This window comes from Theropithecus gelada, chromosome 2 (genome assembly GCF_003255815.1).
Source record: "Theropithecus gelada isolate Dixy chromosome 2, Tgel_1.0, whole genome shotgun sequence".
In the NCBI taxonomy this organism is placed as follows: domain Eukaryota; kingdom Metazoa; phylum Chordata; class Mammalia; order Primates; family Cercopithecidae; genus Theropithecus; species Theropithecus gelada.
Genome location: NC_037669.1, coordinates 82,790,292 through 82,816,881, shown reverse-complemented (window position 1 = coordinate 82,816,881; position 26,590 = coordinate 82,790,292). Strand labels below are relative to the sequence as shown.

At 36.1% G+C, this 26,590-nt stretch overlaps 1 protein-coding gene across 1 annotated transcript in view; it reads right to left on the bottom strand.

The window, feature by feature from the left end:
* Positions 1 to 26,590, bottom strand: part of DNAH12 (dynein axonemal heavy chain 12) — a 234,294-nt gene that overhangs the window by 45,399 nt on the left and 162,305 nt on the right. The window contains exons 54-61 of the mRNA XM_025377349.1: positions 26,010 to 26,251; positions 24,833 to 24,980; positions 24,386 to 24,531; positions 17,138 to 17,352; positions 15,831 to 16,023; positions 12,704 to 12,896; positions 5,747 to 5,919; positions 639 to 779 (exon numbers count right to left, since the gene is read on the bottom strand). Coding sequence (XP_025233134.1) covers positions 639 to 779; positions 5,747 to 5,919; positions 12,704 to 12,896; positions 15,831 to 16,023; positions 17,138 to 17,352; positions 24,386 to 24,531; positions 24,833 to 24,980; positions 26,010 to 26,251 — 1,451 coding nt within the window. The remainder of the gene's footprint in view (positions 1 to 638; positions 780 to 5,746; positions 5,920 to 12,703; positions 12,897 to 15,830; positions 16,024 to 17,137; positions 17,353 to 24,385; positions 24,532 to 24,832; positions 24,981 to 26,009; positions 26,252 to 26,590) is intronic.

Genomic DNA, 26,590 nt, shown 5'->3' with positions numbered 1-26,590 from the left:
CAGAAATGTGTGCACGTGTGCCCCTACATTTATACACAAGATTGTTCATAGCACCATTACTTACACTAGTGCCAAACTGGAAACAACCCATCTGTTCATTGAGTAGACAGGTAAACATCAATGTATTCTTCTAATGGAATACTGTAAAGCAGTCACAGCAAGTGAACTAGCCTCATGCTACGACACGGATGAGTCTCATGAAAGTAATGTTGAGGAAAAGAAGCCAGATAAAAGAATAAAGAATACATATTACTTGCTTATATATGTCAAACTAAACTGCAGTTTTAAGTGAGTATAGTAGTTACCTTTTTGGGGAGTAAGGAGGTGGTAACTGAAAGGAGTACAAGTGCTTCAAGGATGGTGGGGAAATGTTCTATTTCATCACCAGATCTTCCCTTTGTAAGAATTTGTTGAACTGTACATTAATACTCTGTGAACTTTTCTGTGTTATGTACATTTTAAAAATTAAATAAACACCAATACTATTGTAGAAGCTATTGTTATCAGTGAAATGCACAAGTAAAATCATGACTTAAGCAAAGAAAAATATAGCCTTCTGTGAGAAGATACATTTACAGATTTGATTTTCCAGGGAGGTTTTAAAAATAAATAAGTTATGGAAAAAGCAAGTAACTTACAGAAGAAGATTGGCACATAATAAAAAGGAAAATAACAGCTTGTCCTTCTCAAATAGTGATCGGCATATATTACAATATAAGTTGTATGTGAAGTGGTCATTTAAATATCGTAGGCGCTTTTCCAAAATCTTGGATTTGTTACTAAAAGTTAAAAAGAAGGAAAATGTATTGTCAAACAAAACTAGGAAAATATAAGCAATGTGAATTAACATATGCACTTTTTATTTTACGAAAGTATCACTATTAAAAACATATAAAGACACACACATGAGGGCACGTAAAACTGGTGAAATCTGAATAAGCTCTATGGGTTGTAACCATGTCAGTTTCTTGGTTGTACTATAGGCAAGATACTAGCATTGGAGAAACAAAATGAAAGGTACATGAAACCTCTCTGCACATATTTTTCTGTGTGCAACTTGTCATGAGTCCATAAGTATTTTAAAATAAAAAGTTTTAAAATGTAGGGTATAATTCTCTGAGAAAGTGAAATATGGCTTACACCATCTCTCTATTTTCCAAATCCTAAATATCTTATTCTGCCTCACAGTGACTGAAAACAATCAGTTAATTTAAAAAAACATGCCTATTAAATCTCTATTAGTGTAAGGCTCTATGCTAGGGAGGGAAGTGTAAGAGACAAAGAATTATGAAACATTTGTCTGCCCCAAATAAGCATAAAATCTAGAGAAAGATCCACATATTTTAAAAATGCATGAAAAGGTCAGGCACGGTGCCTCTTGCCTGTAATCCCAGCACTTTAGGAGGCCGAGGTGGGTGGATCATTAGAGGTCAGAAGTTTGAGACCAGCTTGGCCAACATGGTGAAACCTCATCTCTACTAAAAATACAAAAATTAGCCACGGGTGGTGGTACAATCCTGTAATCCCAGCTACGAGGGAGGCTGAGGCAGGAGAATTGCTTGAACCCGGGAGGTGGAGGTTGTAGTGTGAGATCACGCCATTGTACTTGAACCTGGGTAATGGAATAAGACTCCGTCTCAAAAAAAAAAAAAAAAAATACATAAAAAGTCAGAAAACATATGGATAAATGTAATTACTAGATGGAGTTATGACTGATATTCTTTATACTTTCATATTCCAAAAAATGTTTATAATAAGCATATATTGCTTTCAATTTTTTTAGTTCAATTTAAAAATATAATACCTATGGGAATATAAAATGATGTAGCCATTCTAAAAAATAGTTTGGCATTTTATTATTATTATTATTTTTTTGAGACAGGGTCTCACCCTGTCACCCAGGCTGGAGTGCAGTAGCATGATCACAGCTCACTGCAACCTCTACCTCCTGGGCTCAAGTAATCTTCCCATCTCAGCCTCCTAAGTAGCTGGGACTACAAGTGCATGGCACCATGCCCAGCTAGTTGTTTTTTTTTTTTTTTTTTTTTTTTTGTAGAGATGGGGTTTCACTATGTTGCCCAGGCTGTCACTTTCTTTAAAAAATTTTTAAAAACTCAACGAAAGAGCTTCTGCACAGCAAAAGAAACTATCAACAGAGTAAACAGACAGCCCACACAATGGGAGAAAATATTTTCAAACTGTACATCTGACAAAGATCTAATATCCAAAATCTATAAGAAACTTAAATTAATTAACAAGCATAAAACTAACAACCCCATTAAAAAGTAGGCAAAGGACATAGACACTTTTCAAAAGAAGACATACACATGGCCAAAAAGCATACGAAAAAATGCTTAAAATCATTAATCATTAGAGAAATGCGAATCAAAACCACAATGAGATACCATCTCGCACCAGTCAGAACGGCTATAATTAAAAAGCAAAAACAAACAAACAAACAAACAAAAAACCAGAAGCTGGCAAAGTTGTGGAGCAAAGGGAATACTTATACACTGCTGGTGGGAATGTAAATTAGTTCACCATGGAAAGCAGTTTGGAGATTTCTCAAAGAGCTTAAAACAGAACTACCATTTGACCCAGCAATCCATTATTGGGTACATACACAAAGGAATATAAATTGTTCTACCATAAAGACACATATACGTATGTTTATCACAGCACTATTCACAATATCAAAGATCTGGAATCAACCTAGATGCCTGTCAATCGTAGACTAGATAAAACTAATGTGGTACAGATACAACATGGAATACAACACAGCCACCAAAAAGAATGAACTCGTGTCCTTTGCAGCAACATGGATGGAGCTGGAGACCATTATCCTAAGCAAACTAATGCAGGAACAGAAAACCAAATACTGCATGTTCTCACTTATATAACATGAGTACACTTGGACAAAAGGAAGGGAACAATAGACACTGGGGCCTACTCAAAGGTGGAGAGTGAGAGGACGGTGAGGTTCAAAAAACTACCTTTCAGGTATCATGCTCATTACCTGAGTGACCAAATAATCTGTATATTAACCCCCTGTGACATGTAGTTTACCTGTATAACAAACCTGCATATGTGCCCCTGAACCTAAAAGCTTAAAAAAAGAGTCCTCAATAAACCCTATGTCTTGTTTGCAAAAAAAAAAAAAAAAAAGAAAAAAAATCTAAACAAACAACTGCTACATAACCCAGCAATTGCACTCCTGGGTATTTATCTCAGAGAAATAAAAATTTCTATTCACAAATATATGTACATGAATGTTTATAGCACTTTTATTCATAGTAACCCCAAACTGGAAATAATTCAGAAGTCCTTCAACAGGTAAACGATTAAACAGATTTTAATCTGTGGTAAATTCATGCTATGAAATATTTCTCAGCCATCAAAAAGAGCCAAATATTTATACACATAGCAACCTGAACGAATCCCTGGAGAATTATGCTGAGTAAAAAAAGCCAATCTCAAAAAGTTACATGCCATATGATTCCATTTACATAAAATTTTTGAAGTAACGAAAGTATAGAAATGGAGAACAGGTTAGTGGTTGCCAAGGGTTACGGAAGAGGTAAGGATGGGAAGGAAGTGGGTATAGCTATAAAAGAGCAACACAGATATCCTTGTGGTGGTAGAAATATTCTGTATCTTGACTGTATTAATGTCATTATCATGGTTGTGATATTGTTCTACAGGTTTTCAAAATGTCACCATTGGGGCAACTGGGTAAAAGGTACATGAGATCCTTATTATTTCTCATAATTGCATGTGAATCTACACTTAACTCAAAATTAAAAATTTGATTTTTAAAAAGTAATACATAAGACCATGGGAATGGGATGAAAGGGATGGTGGTATTGACACTTCTCTGAGTAGATCTTTTTGTACAGGATTGAATTTTGGAGTCATTAATGGTGTCTGTACTCAAACATATAATAAAGTTAAAGTCAAAAAAGATGAAGAAAAATCCTAAAATGAAACATAAAAATAAACAAATGAACTTAACTGTATTTCACATGAATAACATCTCATGTTGAAGGCGGAAAAACTAACCCAAGTAACATGAATATAGCATTTTATGCCTAAATTTTTTTAACTTTAAGTTTTTGTGTGAACATATGCAATCAATTCTCTTGGGTATATACCCAGGAGTGGAATTGCTGGGTCACATGGCAAATCTAGGTTTAATATTTTGAAGAACTTCTAAAGTGGCCACATTATTTTAAAATCCAACCAGCAGTGTAAGAGGGTTCCAATTATTCCACATCTCACCAAAACTTGATACTGACATTTTTATGTCAATTCTTTAACTTGAATTTCCTTCATCATATGGGTTGCATAAATTCAAATTCCAAATGCCAACTGAGAAGGGATTTCAATCACTCAGCAGAGGTTATTCTACCAAGAGTCAATGTAGAAATTTCTTACAGCATACATGATTGGCTCAAGTTGTATTTTTATTTTACTTAAAAAGTACAGCAGTTACTAAATACCAGACATTGTTATAAACACTTTATAAATATTATCTCATTTAATTCTCAACAACTCAAAAGGTAGCTACTATTATTATCCCAATTTTATAGATAAGAAAAATTGCGGCAATTACCTCATGTTAACGAACTTGCCTGTAGGCATGCAGCTAGTATGTGGCAGAACTGAGGTGTAATCCTCAACTCCAGTCTGACTCCAAAATTTGCATACATTCATTAAGTGATTAAAGTGCAAATATCCAGAAAACTATTAGAAATGTGGGGCCAGGTGCAGTGGCTCACTCCTGTAATCTCAGCACTTATGGAGACTGAGTCAGGCAGATTTCTTGAGTCCAGGAGTTCGAGACCAGCCTAGGCAACATGGTGAAACCCCATCTCTACAAAAAAATTCAAAAATTAGCCAGACATAGTGGTGTGCACCTATACTCTGAAGGCTGAGGTGGGTGGATCACCTGAGCCCGGGAGGTTGAGGCTGCAGTGAGCTGTGATTGTGCCACTGCACTCTAGCCTGGGTGACAGAGTGACACTTGTCTCAAAAATAAATAAATTAATTAAATTAAATAAAGAAAAAAGAAATGTGGGACTGAAGCCTTTTAGAGACCTCAAGGTTGGAGAAAGATATACTAGAGTTGCGAGGAAAAACAAATCATGCGCCTGCCTCACTGAAATATTTAAAAGAGACAAGAAAAAAAACTAGAGTTAATCCCTCCATGCCTAAATCTTGAGTAGGAGTGAAACAACAACTTAAAATAGAAAGAAGATTTTTATTATCTTTCATATGTCTTTTTTTCTTTCACTTTTCCACTTTTTTATATTTTTAGTTTTTGAGACAGTCTCACTCTGTTGCCCAGGCTGGAGAGCAGGGGTGCCATACTGGCTCATTGCAACATCCACCTCCTGAGTTGAAGCGATTCTCCTGCCTCAGCCTCCTGAGTAGCTGGGATTACAGGCACCTGCCACCATGCTTGGCTAATTTATGTATTTTTAGTAGATATGGGGTTTCACCATGTTGGCCAGGCTGGTCTTGAACTGACCTCAAGTGATCTGCCTGCCTCAGCCTCCCAAAGTGCTGAGATTACAGGTGTGAGCCACTGCACCTGGCCATTTTTTCAAATTTTTAATGTTCTGTAATGAATATACATTATGTAAGTTTTTTTAAAAAGTTACTTTTTAAATGGAATTACTTTTTAAATGGAAAGGGCTGTGAAAATCCAACCTTGGGAAGATGAATAAAGTGAGAGAATGTTTACCTGTCATGAATAGAGTTGATATAAAGGTTGACAAACCAGGTAAGAGAGTACTGATACATGGGATCAATATTAGCCAGGTCTGCAATGCTAAAGAATAATACTGATGAGTGTTTGGCGATGGGTCTATAGCCTTCTCGAGACTCTGCTATTTTGAGTTCTGTCTTTTCTGCAATCTAAGAGAAGAACAGAAAAAGCAAGATTAAGAAATAGGAAGAGTATTTTAATTATGTACTTTTCATATAATGAAGTTTATATATTTTTTAAAAATCTCAATTCAATAACATTATATGAATTTAAATATGGTTTACAAGAGAGGGCTTTATCATACTGAAAGCCAGAAATAAAGAAAACAAAAGGGGATGAAGGAAAGAACTAGGGATAGAGGAAAGGGGAAGGAGAGAGAGGAGGAACAAGAGAGGAAAAAAGAAAAAATAAGTTTAAACTTTAGATTAACAGTTTGATCAGCTACCAACCATCTCTTTCTTGAGACATACCAAATAAGAAAACTTTGCTTATTCTTTGACTGACTGATTAGTGTCTACCGTAGTCATTCACCTTCTTTTAACAGGTCAGAGATAAAGAGGGAGAGAGGGATGGAGAGCAAGTTTACATGTTTGTGTACTTACGGTGTTAACTCATGTACTGGAACCCTGCACAGTCTGGCAAAGTAGGTATTCAAAACTATTTGTTGATTGATGGTTTTATACCCAAGGATGCTTTTTCAACTAGCTTCTCATATGTTTAATTTTCTAACTTAACAGGGCTGTAGATATTCAACCCCCAAGGAAAAATGTTCTCCAAGATAATAGCTCTCCAACTCAATCTGATAGGTTGATATTCTATAGAAAAAATGTTTCGAGCACTATTCCAACTCACTCTTCCTTCTTTGGTAATGCTATCCACAGACTCTGATGAATGGTACGCCTATGTAGTCATGTTTATATCAAATCCTGTTTGTTGCTAATTTAATCAACAGGCAGGGATAAAACCAGATCCAAGATAAGGTAATCAAAAATTTCCCTAGAGAATTAAGACTTTAAAAGCCTCAGAAACTGAAGTTAGGTGGCATCGGCATTAGGAGTAAAAGGTAGTAGGACTTTTTCTACATGTTGGTTCCTACATGCTAGATAAGTATATGAAGGAAGAGATAAAAAAGTCTTAAAAGAAATTGGTCTTCAGTAGAGGGAAGCACAGAATGACCACACAGCCCCGGAAGTAGAGGAAGAGATAGAGAGCACAGAAACTTAAGGTCTTCCATTCATCCTTGAGGTCTGGATGTATATCCTATAATTGGGAAAATAAATTATTCCCTTGTATCTTTCTTATTTTAGCTAATTCAAGTGGGTTCCTGTTACTTGCAAACAAACTTTCCCCAAAATTATACTGTATAACCACAAATGAACTAAAAATAAGTTTGGAATCTCAGTCCTAACTATAAATAAGTAAAACAAAGTTATTGACAATGGGAATTAATGACATCTTATCTAAGAAAGCATAATTCTAGTATTCTCATTTAAACCTTTTGCTATTTAAACTTTGACTTTCAATTCAGATGCCATTTTGCAACTAACAGCAATAGCAAGCAGAAACAAACAGCAGATATAATTTTTATTTATTTTTATTTTTTCAAGAGGGAGTCTTGCTCTATCATCCAGGCTGGAGTGCAGTGGCACGATCTCAGCTCACTACAACCTCCACCTTCTGGGTTCAAGCAATTCTCCTGCCTCAGCCTCCCAAGTAGCTGAGATTATAGGCATCCACCACCACACCTGGCTAATTTTTGTATTTTAGTAGAGATGGGGTTTCACCATGTTGGTCAGGCTAATCTCGAACTCTTGACCTCAGGTGATCCACCTGCTTTGGCCTCCCAAAGTGCTGGGATTACAGGCATGAGCCATTGCACTGGGCCATAATTTTTAAACATTAAATAATAACTTAATTCATATTCCATGGTTTGATCTATGTATACTTAAAAACAGTGTTTGCTAAACTTGAATCGTTAGCATGAAATGCTAGGCTTAAGAAATATAAATACATTTTAAATATCATTTACCATTAATGGCCTAAAATCAAAGAACAAGATATTTTCTAAGAAATAAATACTGTGAGTTGGGTGCAGGGGCTCACACCTGTAATCCCAGCATTTTGGGAGGCTGAGGTGGGCAGATCACCTGAGGTCCGGAGTTTGAGACCAGCCTGACCAACATGGAGAAACCCCGTCTCTACTAAAAATACATTAGCCGGGCGTGGTGGCGCATGCCTGTAATCCCAGTTACTCCGGAGGCTGAGGCAGGAGAATGGCTTGAACCCAGGAGGCGGAGGTTGCTATGAGCTGAGATCGTGCCATTGCACTGACTCTGGGCAACAAGAGCAAAACTCCATCTCAAAAGAAAGAAAGAAAGGAGAGAGAGAGAAGGAAGGAAGGAAGGAAGGAAGGAAGGAAGGAAGGAAGGAAGGAAGGAAAGAAAGNGGAAGGAAGGAAGGAAGGAAGGAAGGAAGGAAGGAAGGAAGGAAGGAGGGAGGGAGGGAGGGAGGGAGGGAGGGAGGGAGGGAGGGAGGGAAGGAGGGGGGAGGGAGGGAAGGAAGGAAAGAAAGAAAGAAAGAAAAACACTGTGAGTATATGTTAAGATGTTAAAAGCGGGCAACTCATTACTTGTAAAACTTTTCTGGTCTGTGATATTTATATATATAATACTTTCCAAAAATAAAAAAGACTAAACTTCAGTCAGGAAATCATTGGAGTAGCAGTAGGGGTAAACTTTGAAATCTCTAGAATAAACTCGTAAGGTTTTGTTTGTGTTTGTGTAATCTTGCGGGTTTATAGAAAAGGCAAAAGCAGATTTTGACTATGTTGGACAGCCTTCCCTGCAGATGTTTTTTCTTACATTAGGTGGGTGGAGAAAGGTAGACTAGAAGTCAGGGTCAAATATGGAGTATGTTTTAGCTCAAACCATATAATGAATTTAAAACTGTGTTTGCAATGATCAATGGGATCCAGTCAGAAAGGTACTATAATTTATTATGTTTTTCTCATTGTAAGATAAAGTACTTGAACAAATAAATAATTATATCGCCCTTTCTCTTCGAGTCTTCATAGGAAATAAGGCAATAAATGCTCCCTATCCTCTTTACCCTTTGAAAACTAGTTTGGTGAGGGAGCAAGAAGTAGCTTGTTCTGCTCTGATGGACAGGTATTGGGAAAGAAGACATGATAGAATATCTCAGCCATGGTCCCAGACTGGGGGCTGCCACAGAATATTACTCTAAGACCCTACTCCTTTGGCTCCCCCAAGATGAAAAACCCAAAACAAAACAAAACACCAAATAGTACAAGTGACCAGAAAGAATGATTACCATCACATTCATGCAAAACAAATCTATCCAAAAGGGAAGGGTGCCTGGACCTTTAGAAAGTCCTCTGTCCAGCCGGGCACGGTGGCTCACGCCTGTAATCCCAGCATTTTGAGAGGCCAAGGCAGGGGGATCACCTGAGGTTGGGAGTTCAAGACCAACCTGACCAACACGGAGAAACCCGTCTCTACTAAAAATACAAAATTAGCCGGGTGTGGTGGCGCATGCCTGTAATCCCAGCTACTCGGGAGGCTGAGGCAAAAGAATTGCTTGAACCCTGGAGGCGGAGGTTGTGATGAGCCAAGATGGCGCCATTATACTATAGCCTGGGCAACAAGAGCGAAACTCTCAACAACGACAACAACAACAACAACAAAAAAGTCCTCTGTCTCAGAGCAAGAGTGCATTGTGGGGTGGGAAGCCCTGGAGAATGCTGAGTAATTAGTGCAATCTCTGTTTAGGTTTCTTTTTATTTTTTAATTACCCTAAAGTGAAGGAGCACGTAACTCATTTGGTGGGCCAAGGAAAACCAAAAGGCCTGAAGATCAATAACATTAGCTTACAGAAGTCATTCTGTAATACCATTTAATTGTGTAAACTTGGGCCTCAGCCAACCTTTCTGGGCCCTAGTTTTCTCAACTATGAAGTACAAAAAATAACTGCTTGCTAATGCCTTTTCTGTTTATAACATTGTATTATTTTATAAAAAGAGAAGTAGTATAAAAATATCATTCAGGGCCGGGCATAGTGGCTCATGCCTGTAATCCCTGCACTTTGGGAGGCCGAGGCGAGTAGATCACCTGAGATCAGGAGTTCAAGACCAACCTGGCCAACATCATGAAACCCTATCTCTACTAAAAATACAAAAAAATTAGCCCGGTGTGGTGGCGGGCACCTGTAATCCCAGCTACTCAGGAGGCCTGAGGCAGGAGAATTACTTGAACCCAGAGGTGGAGGTTGGAGTGTGCTGAGATCATGCCATTGCACTCCAGCCTGGACAACAATAGCAAAACTCTGTCCCCCCCAAAAAAAAAAAAAAAAATATATATATATATATACACACACACACACACAAATATATATATACACACACACACTATATATATATACACATTATATATATATATACACTCTCTCTTTCTCTCTCTCTCTCTATATATATATCTCATTCAGCTCTGTTAGGTGAATTTGCAATAAATCCATTATTGGCTGTAGACTACTTGCTCTCTTCCTCCACCTGCCACCCTCAACTCTCATACCTGTCTTCCTGACAAATGACAAGATAATGATGGAATTAATGTCTAAGAATCTCTATTTATTCCTAGAATCCCTTATTGTTCAATTAACTAACAACGACCTCCACCAAGAACTCCAATCAGAAACAGAGGTAAGACAAACTCTCAAATTCAGTTTTCCAGAGAAGAGTCAATTAAAATCTGAATGAACCCAAGTTGCCTGCCTTATCTATCCAATAATAATACCCATCTGATACTTCTAATAATACTTTACCTATCCAATAATAATACCTATCCGATACTTCTAATAATACCTTACCTGTGCAATAATAATACCTTTCCAATTCTTTTTTTTAAATTATACTTTAAGTTTTAGGGTACATGTGCAGGTTTGTTACATATGTATACATGTGCCATGTTGGTGTGCTGCACCCATTAACTTGTCATTTACATTAGGTATATCTCCTAATGCTATCCTCCCCTCTCCCCCCACCCCACGACAGGCCCCGGTGTGTGATGTTCCCCATCCTGTGTCCAAGTGTTCTCATTGTTCAATTCCCACCTATGAGTGAGAACATGCAGTGTTTGGTTTTCTGTCCTGGCCATAGTTTGCTCAGAATGATGGTTTCCAGCTTCATGTATGTTCCTGCAAAGGACATGAACTCATCCTTTTTTATGGCTGCATAGTATTCCGTGGTGTATATGTGGCACATTTTCTTAATCCAGTCTATCATTGATGGATACTTGGGTTGGTTCCAAGTCTTTGCTATTGTGAATAGTGCTGAAATAAATATACGTGTGCATGTGTCTTTATAGTAGCATGATTTATAATCCTTTGGGTATATACCCAGTAATGGGATGGCTGGGTCAAATGGTATTTCTAGTTCTAGATCCTTGAGGAATCCCCACACTGTCTTCCACAATGGTTGAACTAGTTTATAGTCCCACCAACAGTGTAAAAGCGTTCCTATTTCTCCAGCATCTGTTGTTTCCTGACTTTTTTTTTTTTTTTTTTTTTTTTTTATTGAGACGGAGTCTCGCTCTGTCGCCCAGGCTGGAGTGCAGTGGCCGGATCTCAGCTCACTGCAAGCTCCGCCTCCCGGGTTCACGCCATTCTCCGGCCTCAGCCTCCCGAGTAGCTGGGACTACAGGCGCCCGCCACCTCGCCCGGCTAGTTTTTTGTATTTCTTAATAGAGACGGGGTTTCACCCTGTTAGCCAGGATGGTCTCGATCTCCTGACCTCGTGATCCGCCCGTCTCGGCCTCCCAAAGTGCTGGGATTACAGGCTTGAGCCACCGCGCCCGGCCGTTTCCTGACTTTTTAATGATTGCCATTCTAACTGGTGTGTGATGGTATCTCATTGTAGTTTTGATTTGCATTTCTCTGATGGCCAGTGATGATGAGCATTTTTTTCATGTGTCTGCTGGCTGCATAAATGTCTTCTTTTGAGAAGTGTCTGTTCATATCCTTTGCCCACTTTTTGATGGGATTGTTTGATTTTTTCTTGTAAATTTAAGTTATTTGTAGATTCTGGATATTAGCCCTTTGTCAGATGGGTAGTTTGCAAAAATTTTCTCCCATTCTGTAGATTGCCTGTTCACTCTGATGGTAGTTTCTTTTGCTGTGCAGAAGCTCTTTAGTTTAGTTAGATCCCATTTGTCAGTTTTGGCTTTTGTTGCCATTGCTTTTGGTGTTTTAGTCATGAAGTCCTTGCCCATACCTATGTCCTGAATGTTATTGCCTAGGTTTTCATCTAGGGTTTTTATGGTTTTAGGTCTAACATTTAAGTCTTTAATCCATCTTAAATTAATTTTTGCATAAGGTGTAAGGAAGGAATCCAGTTTCAACAGACTTATAGACCAACAGAACAGAATAGAGCCCTTAGAAATAACACCACACATCTACAACCATCTGATCTTTGACAAAAACAAGAAATGGGGAAAGGATTCCCTATTTAATAAATGGTGCTGGGAAAACTGGCTAGCTATACGTAGAAAGCTGAAACTGGATATCTATCCAATACTTCTAATAATACCTTACCTATCCAATAATACCTATCTGATACTTCTAATACTCCTATCTGATACTTCTACCTATCCAATAATAATAAATATATTTTAAAACGTTCATTCTAAATTTATTTCTTCTGTGTATAGATACCATATAGATCAGACCAGGTTTTAAATAATTTAACAGTAAGATATTCTCTTAAGAGTTTAAATTTATGTTTTGGTATTTTATCATTTTCTTTTTCCTTTCCAGCAAGGCTACTCCAGCACCTTCCCTGGGGGCTGGAAGAAAATCGGAATCTTAAGATTTCTTAAGAATCTTAAGATTTAAATCAAAAGATTTCCAGGATTCTTTTTTCACCTGCTGTTTCTTTGTTATCTCATTGGACATCATTTTGGCAGAGTCTAAGACTTTAATTGCACTTTCATCTTCTAAAATGTTTCCTTCTGATGATGATAATGTTTCTAAAATTTTTTTCTCTATGTCTTTCAGCTGTTTCTTGTTAGCTGCAGACTGAAGAATAAGGGCATTTCGTTCCTCTTCTAATTCTGGTCTAAAAAGATAGAAACATTTAGTCCAAATTTGTAGTATTTTATCTAAATTTACATCTAAGTGTTACATATCACAAATTTGTAGACATCTAAAACAAACTAAGGTGATTAACTGCTTTATTTTAAGGGAAAAATACTTTCACACACATAACTATTTGAGAAGTTCAAGCAAAAAAAGCATTAATTGTATGCACATAAAATGTGGCAATAACATGTGCCACAGTAAGTCTAAGAATACATTAGACTTATCCATACGGCATAGCTGGTATGCAAAAGTAAGAACTGGAGAAGAAATTCAAAGTATGAACTTCTTATTTATTTCTTGATTTTGTCACCACTAAGTCTCATTTTCATCATATTTTCTATAGTAGCAAACATTGAAAGGATGACTGGTCATAAAACTGACTCTTTAAGTGAAAGACAAAATTGGCATTTATGTCGAAACACTTATGTCAAACAAAAATGGGATGAAACTTCAAAATAACACAGTCTACCATGGAATAGAATATGTTATGACATGGTTCTGCATTGGACACTCTACAAGTGGGATTTAAATATTGGAAGAAACACTTCATAGTTAAATATTTTCACTTTTAATTCGATTTCATTTACTAGACCACTTGATAATGTTACGTTTAGATTCAAGTGAGATCAGATTTCCTTCCAGAAGCAATTCTTTACTAGTAGCCCTCCCAGGTACCATAGTGTTTTTCCTCATTTAAAAAAAAAATACATATTTGTGGTTTTACATTTAAGTCTTTAATCCTTATTATAGGCACAGGCAAAGATTTCACGACAAAAACATCAAAAGCAATTGCAACAAAAACGCAAATTGACAAATCGGATCTAATTAAACTTAGGAGCTTCTGCACAGCAAAATAAACTATCAGAATGTACGGACAACCTACAGAATGAGAGAAAATGTTTGCAATCAATCCACCTGACAAAGGTCTAATATCCAGAATCTACAAAGAACATAAACAAGTTTACAAGAAAAAACAAACAAACCCATTAAAAAGTGGGCAAAGGACACTTCTCAAAAGAAGATATTTATGTGGCCAACAAACATATGAAAACAAGCTCAACATCACTGATCATTACAGAACTGTAAATCAAAACCAAAATGCGATACCATCTTATGCCAGTCAGAATGGTGATTACTAAAAAGTCAAGAAACAACAGATGCTGGTGAGGCTGCAGAGAAACAGAAACACTTTTACACTGTTGGTGGGAATGTAAATTAGTTTAACCATTGTGGAAGACAGTATGACGATTCCTCAAAGACCTAGAACCAGATATACCATTTGACACAGCAATCCCATTACTGGGTATATACCAAAGGAATAGAAATCATTCTATTATAAAGGTACATGCACGTGTATATTTACTGCAGTGCTATTCACAATAGCAAAGACATGGAATCAACCTAAGTGCTCATCAACTATAGACTGGATAAAGAAAATGTGGTACATATACACCATGGAATACTATGCAGCCATAAAAAGGAACAAGATCATGTCCTTTGCAGAGACATGGATGGAGCTGGAAGCCATTATCGTCAGCAAACTAACACAAAAACAGAAAACCAGACACTGCATGTTCTCACTTATAAGCGGGAGCTGAAAAAGATGAACACATAGACACAGGGTAGGGAACAACACACACTGGGGCCTGTCAGGGTGGGTAGGAAGAGTGAGAGCATCAGGAAAAATAGCTAATGCATGCTGGGCTTACTACCAAGGTGATGGGTTAAGTGCAGCAAATCACCATGGCACACATTTACCTATGTAAGAAACCTGCACATCCTGCACATGTACCCTGGAACTTAAAATAAAAATAGTACATATATAGAGTATAAAGAAAACGATAAAAATTACCCATAATCTTACCACCAGAGAGAATTACTTTAACATTGAAGTGTATTCCTTCCCAATCTTTTTTTAATTCTTTTTATATATGTAGATAAACATCCATCTTTTTTTAAACAAAATATTACATATTCTGGATATAGTTTTATATGCTGCTTTTTCCCTCTTTTGCTAAGCATTTTCTTATTAATATCCTGTGTATATGTATGTAAATGAATGTATTTCTATTTACAGTCACAGCATAGATTCCTAGGGGTGAAATTTCTGGCTCATTCAGATGCAAGTCAGAAGTCATGGTGTCAGAGGAATTTGAACCACAGCAACTCCATCTTGAGTAGGGGGTGGGTAAAATGAGATTAAAACCTACTGGACTGCATTCCCAAATAGTTGGGCCTTCTAAGTCACAGGATGAGATAGGATGTCAACACAAGAAACAGGTCATAAAGACCTTGCTGATAAAACAGATTACAGTAAAGAAGCTGGCTAAATCCCACCAAAACCAAGACGGCCACAAAAGTGACCTCTGCTCATCCTCACTGCTACACCCCACCAGTGCCATAACAGTTTACAAATGCTATGACAACATCAAAAAGTTACCCTCTATGGTCTAAAAAAGGGAGGCATAAATAATCCACCCCTTGTTTAGCATATAACCAAGAAATAACCATAAAAATGGACGACTAGCAGCCCTCGGGCTGCTCTATGGAGGAGCCATTCTTTTATTCCTTTACTTTCTTAATAAACTTGCTTTCACTTTACTCTGTGGACTCGCCCTGAATTCTTTCTTGCACAAGATCCAAGAACCCTTTCGTGGGGTCTGGATCGGGATCCCTTTCCTGTAACAATGGCATGTAACCTGAACCCAACTGCCCATACTAAAAGCCCAATATAACACAGTTGGCTTATAACTTACTTGTTACAGATGGCTATTTTAGAGGATTATGTGATTATTTATAGTAACAAAGTATAAAATTTGACAAAGTTTTAAAAGATTCACAAAACAAAAATATTAATGGCCTACAAATATTCCTTTTTAAACCGTCTAGAAGCATCTAAAAAAATACATACCTCTCCTTTGCAACAACAATACCTAGTAATTGATCTTCAAGTCCTTCTGGAGTTATCATGAAATTGAGCAAAGACACTTTTGTAGCCAGCTCTGGCATATAGTGTGGATTTCTTAGTTTTGTGGTGATATAAAATTTGAAATCAAAGGAATACTCAATAATGACCTCACCAAGTCTGATGCAATCAATGCCACCTATAGTTCAGAAAACAAATGCATAACAAGTGAGCTAGTTACATAGCCCCTCACACTATGTACTTCTCTGGCCTTGCCTAGGTTACAAATAAATGGTCCTAAAGTAATTTAAAATAGAAAACAAGGCCAGGCTCGGTGGCTCACACCTATAATCCCAATACTTTGGGAGGCCAAGGCAGGTGGATCACTGGAGGTAAGGAGTTCAACACCAGCCTGGCCAACATGGTGAAACCCCATCTCTACTAAAAATACTAAAAAAATTACCTGGGTGTCGTGGTGGCACACACCTGTAATCCCAGCTACTTTGGAGGCTAAGGAACAAGAATCACTTGAACCCAGGAGGCAGTGAGCTGAGACTGCACCACTACACTCCATCCTGGGCAACAGAGCAAAACTCTGTCTCAAAATGATAACAACAACATATAGAAAACAGGAGAGGCAAAAGTCACAGACACAGCAACAAGTAAGCAGTTATACAGCAGGACTCTTTATGGGTTAATATAGGACATTTTCTTTGGTTGTCATAGAGCTTTGTAAATCAAGATTTCTCTTGAGCTTTCTTCCTCCATCAATTTTCAATTATGATTCTAAAATATATGTAAATGACTAAAGTTCTTAAAGGTAATAGCACTTGGCAGAGACAAATTTTTATAAACAGAAAGATACTAGGTGGACAATGTTTACCTAAACTCAACTCAGGCCCACATTCACCATCACTATTCATGGTGGCTAATTCCTATAATCCCAGCACTTTGGGAGGCTGAGGGAGGAGGGTCACTTGAGGCCAGGGGTTTGACACCACCACTATTCATAACAATAGACTTTTTGTGGTCAAGGGTCACAGGATAAAGGAATTTCAAGCTGGCTTCAACTTCTCTATGTTCTCTGACAGTCTAGATAACAGTGGTTAAGGCAATGAAGAGAGGGCAAGGTATATATCTGGCTAAGGTTCATTCCTGATAGCTTGTTCCAAATTTCCTTTCACTCATAACAATGAACCAGAAGTTCTGCATTATTAACATTATTATTAAATTTATGTAGTAGGCTTCTTTCATGCCTCCAAGATAATTCAATCATCTTTCAGTTCTACAGATTAATAGAAATTGCTTTATACCTTGTTTAAAAGTTTGTCTAAGTAGTAAAGGCTCCAAAGATGGATCCAGTTCTTCACCAACATTTTCTAATAGAAGTGGAGTTCCAAACTGAATACAGTTTTCCAACGTTCTCATATAGTCTGAATCTGATAGCTTAATAACACTAAGCTGATTTTCTTTTTCAGAGTTTTTGATCCACTTATTGGCTTGACCCTGGGGGTCAATCATTAAAGGCCTAGAATATAATAAGAAAAATTCTGAGAGGAAGACATAAACGTTGAGATTTCTTTAGAATTATATAAACAATAAACATCACCATCAATCTGTACAAAGTATTTCATATACATTATCAGGATTACTCTTCACAAAAGTCCTATGAGAAAAAAGTGAAAAGGAGTTTTTTTTTTTCTTTTTCTTATTTATTTTTCAAATGAAGAAATTCAGTCTCAGGAAGTACTCTGCTCAAGGTTCCAAGGTTCCAAAACTAGTTCACTGTTAGAAGTAGTAGGACCTTGTGAATCTCTGAGCTCTGCTCTTCCCAATATAATATGCTATCTTCATGGTAACTTTAATACATGACATCTGTTAACATAATATGAAAGTAATACTATAAAATATTTGATAAACATTTAAAACAAGAGATCCACTAGCATATAAGGGATTTCCTCAGATTATAAGTAGAATTACAAATTATGTCCAAGTTTAGGGTGGTATATATCTGAGATCTATTTAGGAGTTTCTTCTGAGTTAGCACAGTAAAAACTGTGTTCAAGAATATATGGTTCATGGTTCAGATGTGTAATATATGATGTGCTTTTTGCTCTTCCTCATGGATGATGCTCACTGTCCTAGGTTTCTCTTGTATTCAGTATGGTACATTAAATTTTCTTTTAAAAATATAGCCCAGAGGCCGGGCACGGTGGCTCAGGCCTGTAATGCCAGTGCTTTGGGAGGCCAAGGTGGGCAGATCACCTGATGTCAGGAGTTCAAGACCAGCTTGGCCAACACGGTGAAAGCCTGTCTCTACTAAAAAAAATAAATAAATAAATACAAAAATTACCCGGGTGCGGTGGTGGGTGCCTGTAATCCCAGCTATAGGGGAGGCTGAGGCAGAAGAATCACTTAAACCCGGGAGATGGAGGTTGCAGTGAGCTGAGATCGCACCACTGCACTCCAGCCTGGGCAACAAAGAATGAAACTCCATTTAAAAAAATATATATACACATATATAATTTTATTTAATTATATATAAAAATTATATATATTTAATATTTATATATATTTAAATAGATATATATACATATCACAGAAAAGGGAGTTTTTGTCCCATGGCACGTCAGCTTTCCCATTCTCTTTCTATTCCAACAGATTCTAGGGCTAGAGCTAAAATCCCCTTTCCCTATAAGCTCTTTAATTTACTGTCAAATAACTGTGTTCTTTTAGTTTCTGTCTTTCCCCAAAGACTAAACTAGACGACTGGACGTTTTCTTTCTTGGCTCTAATTGTGCTGAAATCCTACTTAAAGTACAAAAAGGTCCAGACGGTGCTTAAAATCTACTTTTCCTACCACAGCAAAGAAAGCAAAGGCATTCTGCAAACAAAGTTATTTTTTCATAGACGTTACCTAGTAATTACACTAGTAGATGCTTTTGGTACCTTTCAAGGCCCTGTTTAAAGAGACATTATTTTCTTCCTTTCATGTCCTTATTATTGGAAAAATACAGTATGTGTTCATTCCCTCACAAAATGCAACAACACCTATAAATTAACATTCTAATGTTAATAAACATCCTTGGTAATGCCTAAATAAATGTTCTTGGTTACCCAATAATTAGAGATTCTTGTCTACTCTGAAAGAAATCTGACTCCTATTTAATATAACCTTATGTGAATACTGGAAAATTGGATTGTTGTGTCCATCATAGAAATAAGGCCAGGCCATGGAATTTGAATTCTAAGTATACCTTACTCTAGGTATGAAAATAATACTAGCCTACATTTCAGATCTTTGAGCAGTTTGAAGAAAGCAGCATTATCCATCTACGTTTCTGACAGAGGTGGTAATTTGGAGGAAAATAAGCTTTGCTGTTAAGTAGCCAGAGCAATGTATAAACACTAAAAAAGGAACACACTATTTTGCATTTTATTTTTTGTCTCCTACCTCCACCTAGGAGACACAGTAAGCGTTTTCATCACGGTTGAAACATGGCAAAATTAGAACTTAAGATATAGACTAGAGTGAGATATTCAAAGATAATTACAAAAAACTAACATTTCTTGAGCACTTATGTGCTAAGTGCTTTCTCACAACATTTCTATGAAGTAGGAGTTATTTTCATTCACAGATGGGGAAACCAAGGCACTGAGAGGTCAAATATGTTACCAAACTCTCAAGACAGAAAGTGAGGAAGTTTGAACCCAAATGCCCTCACTCCAGAGTCTGAACTGCTCTCAACCATTGCACAATATTATAAACAGACAAACTGCTAGAAACTATAAAGAGCAAGCACAATGATTAATTATCAACTACAGTCACAACAGCATGACTGGCTAAAAATCCTTCTTCCTCCTAGTGCTGATGGATAAAATATGACATTATTTTAAATGCACAGGTTAATTGAGGCATGCATTTAAAAGACACATACATGCATTCACACATATCTAATACATAGGTACAGAAAAACACAGGTGCCAAAACAGATAAAACTAAAATCCAGAATAGTAAGTTTGTGAGCTAAACTGACAGCTGGACTTGGGAAGAGGGTCAGTCTGATAATCTAGAGGCTCACTGGGTCCATACGTTGGGGGAGGCTGGAACTGAGACCTTTGTATTAAGCTGAAACTCACAAAAGGCTTAAAGAAGTCACTGATAGAAAAAATTTCAACCCTATGCATAAAGAGACAAGAAGGAAATGTTTTGATTCCCATCTCATATCTGGCTAGGAAAAAGTGTCCCCTGAAAATGTGAATGTGTAGCTGTGGGTCTATATCTCATACAGGTTTAGGATATAAATTTATACCATCTACATGACTGAGGAAACTCCAAGCTGGAAAATTAACAGTTTGTGGCCAGTAATACTCCAAAGAATCCCAGAAGAAGTAAAGGCAAAACACACACTGCAGCTGAAAATAGATTTGAAAGTTTACCCCTATTGCCACTCCAGTGGTTCCCTAACTGAAGTTTAGCCTTTTTCATTCTTGGAAAGCATTATATATATATATCTCAAAGATCAGAAAAATTTTAATGAAATGTCTTCTTTTAACATCTTAACATACACTCACAGTATTTGTTTCTTAGAAAATGGCTTGTTCTTTGATTTTAGGCTATTAATGGTAAATTAAAAATGTATTTGTATTTCTTAAGTGTAGCATTTCATACTAAAAATCGCTGAATTGTACAATTTAAAAGGGTAAATTTTATGGTACATGAATTATATATCAATACAGCTGTTCAAAATGATGGGAGGTGGGGGCACTATACTCGCCTGTAGTTCCAGCTACATCAGGAAGCTGAGCCCAGGAGGTCAAGGCTGTGGTGGGCCATGATTGCACTACTACACTCCAGCCTAGGTGACAAACTGAGACCCCGATCTCAAAACACACATACACACACAAACACATGTGCATACACACCTGGACACATCAAACTGCTGAAAACTAAAGAGAGAAAAACTGGAAATTTTCCAGAGGAAAAAAAGGTATATTATATAAAGAGGAACTAAAGTAAGACTTAGAGTAGACTTCTCATCAGACTATGCAGGTCAGAAGCAATGTAGTGACATCGTGAAAGAAAAAACAATAAGCCCCAAAACAGAAGCAAAAAACAACTGTCAACCCAAAATTCTAAACTCAGCCAAAAAAAAAAATCTTTCAAAATGAAGATGAAATAAAGACTTTTTTCAAGGTTGGTTAATAGATACAGAAATACAGTTATGTAGAAGGCATAAGATCTAGCATTTGATAGTGCAGTAGGGTAACTATAGTTAACAATAGTTTATTGTATAGTTCAAAACTGCTAGAAAAGAAGAATTAGAATATTCCTAACATAAAGAAAATATAAATGTTTGAAGTGATGAATACCCCACTATCCTGACTTGATCACTGTACATGGAATAAATGTATTAAAATATCACATATATCCCTGAAATAGGTACAACTATTACATATCAATTTTTTTAAAGATTGTTTTTTTAGACCAGAAAAAGAAAAAAGCTGAATTCATTGCCAGTAGACCTGTTCACATGAAGTGTTAAAGGACATTCTTCAGGCAGAAGAAATGTGAAACCAAACAGAAACTAAGAAATTAAGAGGTCCCAAAATGGGAAAAAGATGAAGGTAAACATAAGACTTTTTTTCTTATATTTAATCACTCTAAAAGATAAATTATTGTCTAAAGTAAAAATAAAGAGAATCTATTATAGAATTTATGGCATACGAAAAAGTGAAATATGTAACAGCACAAAAGACAGACAAGAGATAGAATTATACTGTTGAAAGATACACTATATATAATAGCATAAAATTATTTGAAGATATTCAGTAATAAACTAGAAATGGATGATATTATAAACACTAGCACGAACACTAAAAATAAGGAGCATTTAACCAATAAGCCAATGTGGACATAAAATGGAATCATAAAAAAAATTCAGCTAATCCAAATCCAAGTAGAAAAAGAAGAAGAAAAGGAACAAAGAACAAAGGAGACAAATAAAAAAGAACAAGGTGGTAGATTTAAATCTAAGTGTATCAATAATTCCATTAAATGTAAATGATCTAAATACTGGGATTAAAAGTAGAAAGAAAAACAAAGCATTTTAAAAGCAGTTCACAAGTCCTCACTAAAGTTAGAAAGACTAAAGGGACAAAGCAGTGAGGAAATAATGGATTACTCAACAAATAGTGCTGGAGTAAATGGCTATCATTATAAAAATAAATAAAATTACCTTTTGTCATGTCCAAAAATGCAAAAGAAGGAAGCAAACATTTGAGTCCTAATTGTAAAACGTAAGCTACTTTTCCAGGTCATGACTCTCCTTCTGAGAGCTACACTCTGGGTCTTCAATACTCATGGTTGTTACTCTGGCTTGGGCCCCACAGCTATAAGTTACTAAACCTAAGGTGAATGTTTGTCTCAAGCTAGACCAATCAGATGTTTTTCACAGGAATTAGAATTTGGACTCAGTGGTTATAGTTAATCTATACTACTCAACTGATTTTTTTTTTTTTTGAGACAGAGTCTTGCTCTGTCACCCAGGCTGGAGTGCAGTGGCGCAGTCTTGGCTAACTGCAACCTCTGCCTCCCAGGTTCAAGCGATTCTCCTGCCTCAGCCTCCTGAGTAGCTGGAATTACAGGCGCATGCCACCATGCCTGGCTAATTTTTTTTTTTTTTTTTGTATTTTCAGTAGAGATAGGGTTTCTTCATATTGACCAGGCTGGTCTTGAACTCCCGACCTTGTGATCTGCCCGCCTCAGCCTCCCAAAGTGGTGGGATTATAGGCATGAGCCACCGTGCCCAGGCCACAACAGCATTTTCTAAACTGCAATTTAAATAATCTGAATGGTCACAAAACACATGGAAATGGGTTCTAAAACAGAATTAACAGACTCAAGGGTCTAATATTCTGTTAAACAGAATGATCCCTGCTCTACCACAGAACACGTTTTTTATAACTAAAACATATTCTTTTTCAGATTATATTAAATTTTGCTTATTGCTTAGAAGTTTCAACTTAAGTATCTTCGCTCTCAAGTAAAATTTTGAGTGTAAACTCAATATATGATTATATACATTCTTATTTTATTAAAACAATACTGCCAATATAAACAGGAGTTAGTTGTTTTGAAGTTTCCAGAAAGATTTGCAGAGAATATAAAACAAACAATAACTCAAACTTTCAGGATGTTACATTTCCTTATATCTTTAATTTATCTCATCTCAAAGAAGACCAAAATTTCCATTATGGTTTTAAAGGCAGTGAGTGTGATATCCTATTCCACAATTCACTCCAGCATAGTAATTAAGAGCAAGGATTTGAAAATCAGATTGCCTGGATTCAAATTCTGACTCTATCACTTATTCGCTGTCTTTACTAATTTAAAATTACTAAATCATTCTGGGCTTCAATTTCCTCATCTATAAAATGGGATAATAATAATACCTAACTCACAGGACATTGTGAAGATGTTGGGCACTTAGAATAAATAGTACCTGATAAATCTAAGAGCTCCATAGTATCTATCACAGTATATTTGAGATACAGTCCCATGAAAAGACTTTTAAAATTAGATGACACTGTCACTACATAACCATTATAGAAAACTATTTCTCAAAGGAAAGTAATTTTCCAAGTTTTTCAAAGTGATATGAATAAGAGGATAACAATAAAGACATTTGAAAAGTTTTTATAGTTATCAGACTATCAATGATAGCAAATAAAAAAGGTACCCATGAAATTGCATAAATTATCAAGTTATAGTATCTTGAAGATGGATAGCAATACCTAGTTAAAATAAGTACATTGTATAGACAGAAACTAGAAATGTAGTTTCTATTGTCCATCAATAGAATACATCAACAGTGATACATTCATAAAATGGAACTCAGCAACAAAAAATAGGAACAGAGTACCAATGTATGCAATAACATGGATAGATCTCAGAAAAAAATATGCCAAAAGAAGCTTTACCCAATAACATATACATTATGATTCCTTTATATGAAATTCTAGAAGTAATCCATACAAAAATAACCTAGGCAAAACTAACCTATGGTGGAAAATAATCAGAACAATGATTTCTTGGGGTGGGATGAGGGTAGGGATATACGAAAGGAACATAAGGAGACTTCCCTGGTGGTAGTCACGTTTTATATCTTGATAGAGATTTGGGTTACACTAGTTTATATCTTCGTTAGAACTCACTGAATGGTATGGTTTTGTGTATTTCATGTACGTAAATTTTACCTCAAAAGAATAAAAACATAAGCAAATAGTGAACTTTAGTTGATGATATGCATGCTGAAGTATCTGGAAGGAAGTATACCTATGTCTGCCATTTACATGGAAATGTATTTTAAAAGATGGGTTGATGGAGTGATAGAGGGAAGGACAGGTACATGATAAAGCAAAAATACTAAAGTGTTAACTGCAGAATCTAGGAGGTGGTAGTTATATTGGTGCTTATGGTAAAATTCTTTCAACTTTTCTATATGTTTGAAATTTTTCAAATAAAACAACGGAAAAAATAAACAGTTTATATTTCTTACCAACGCCTTGAGTTGTTAACGATCACTCCATTATCTATGGAAAACCTATCTGTTGGTAATCCAGCAATATTCCAAGCTCTAATTTGTACTGGATCACCCAGGGTTTTACTCAACAAGAACTCCTCTGAACATGGGATTTTTTTCTTCTGTAAGAAATAAACAAAAATCTGTTTTCTTTCATCTTGTTAATTGAAATATTTTTTAAATTAAAATATCAGTTTAATTGTCACTAGGTAGTATTTAATAACGCTAAGGAACGGAAAGAAAAGAAATTAAAAGTTGAACTGTGGAACTATTTTACTGATGAAACAAGAAGCAAAAAAAGAAAGACCCCATGTTTTCAGTTATTTCTTCTTTTCTGTCCTTGTTATCATCCTTTCCCCCAAAATATCCCAAAACATACTTTGGATGTTCTAAAACAAGACTTAAAAAATATAAAACCATTACCTTGCACAACATGCTCCAATCTTTTGTACATGTTTCTCGAAAGCCAGAAGTGAAAGCACCAAGGTAAGCTATGACTCCTGCTGATACCAAGACATCGCCAGTTAAATTTTCATATGTTATCTGAAGGTCATCTGCAGCTTGGGCCCATCTGTGCCATCAACCAAAGGCAAAATCGATTTACAACAGAGAATGATGGGAGACAGTAATTGAAAGGGCAAGGGCTTCCAGTCCAACTGTGTAACAAAAAGCTATAAAATGTGGGACACCTGCTTATCTGTAAAATGAGGTTGGAACCCTTCTAGCTCTTATGTGCTATAACATGTATCTATGTTATGTGAATGACAATCTTCCTTTCATTATTAGAATATTAGACATTTCTTACAGGACTTGGCCCTTCACAAAAAGCAAAAAATAAACCAAAAAACAAAACAAAACAAAAACCCAAAACACCAACATTTTGCCTAATAATTTTCTCTTGGATGATTTGGTCTAGTGGATGTGCTATTTGTTTTAGTATTTATTGTTAGACTGTAAAACACAGGAACATTTGCAATTCATTGCCAAAAATTACATTTAAGCTGTATAGAAGCTGACATACTAAGAATGGTATTTTTTCCATTTAATGAAACCCATACAATAAAAAAGTGTATTCCAAAACTATCTAATCTGTACTACAAAGTCTTGTCAAACTTTATCGTGTTATTCATTCAACAAATAGAATAAATGAAATAGCTGGCTGTCCAATCCAAGTAAATACATTAGAATAAAGCTTACTGGCTTTGTTAGATCAAGCCAGTTACATCTTCGTTAACATAAAATTTAACCAATGAACCATGCATTCACTACTCCCTCCAAACATTGTATTACAAAAAATTTTACACATACATAAAATTGGAAAGACCTGTACAACAAACAACTACATACTCACCACTTGGATTAAAAAAATTGTTACCATTTGCCTTATTTGCCTCTTTTAAAAGACCATGTGAAAGCAATTTGTAAACACCATCCTCAAGACTGATATCCTTGTTTGGAGAAGCCTGGCCAGGTGTCTTCCAGAATGTCCCATATTCTCAACCAGCCATTGTAAAATCAGTAATTGCAATAAACACCCAAAGAAGGTCACATATTCAAGCCTGACATTCCTAAATCTTGTTAAAATAAATAGAAATCTGACCTTGATTTTTCTCCACCCAGTCCTCCAATTAATTGTGAGGCTCTTTCAAGTTTCTTAGCACAGAGTTCCACCTGATCTTCTAAAGCAGCCTTTTCCTCTGTTTTCTCAAGAAATGTCATTTGTAAATTTTCCAAATGATGTTCTACTTCTGCCAGTTCTGCTCTCTTCTGATTCAAAAGCTCCATTGTCTCAGCTAAAGACTTCTGAGCTTCTGTTAAGCGAGCTTTCTTAGGAGCCACTACCTTTTTGGGAACAATATATGCAGATATGATGTGTACTATGTAAAATTGATATCTGTATAATTCCTCCCTTATAGATATTATGGATTAGAAATGCATTATAATAAATTACATAAACATTTTGCCTTAAATCTTCTGTTTTTACATACAAAGTAAAATATACCTATATATATTATAAAATAGATAAATCTGGACTAGCAAATTGTTACCTATAAAATGATAATTTACACTGGGCTAACAAAATGTCGAAATATGTAGCAAAAATGTCACAAGATGTCTCAAAATAATGAGTAGGTGTCACTCAACTGTCGTCAAATAACAGAGAAAAACATATAACATGAA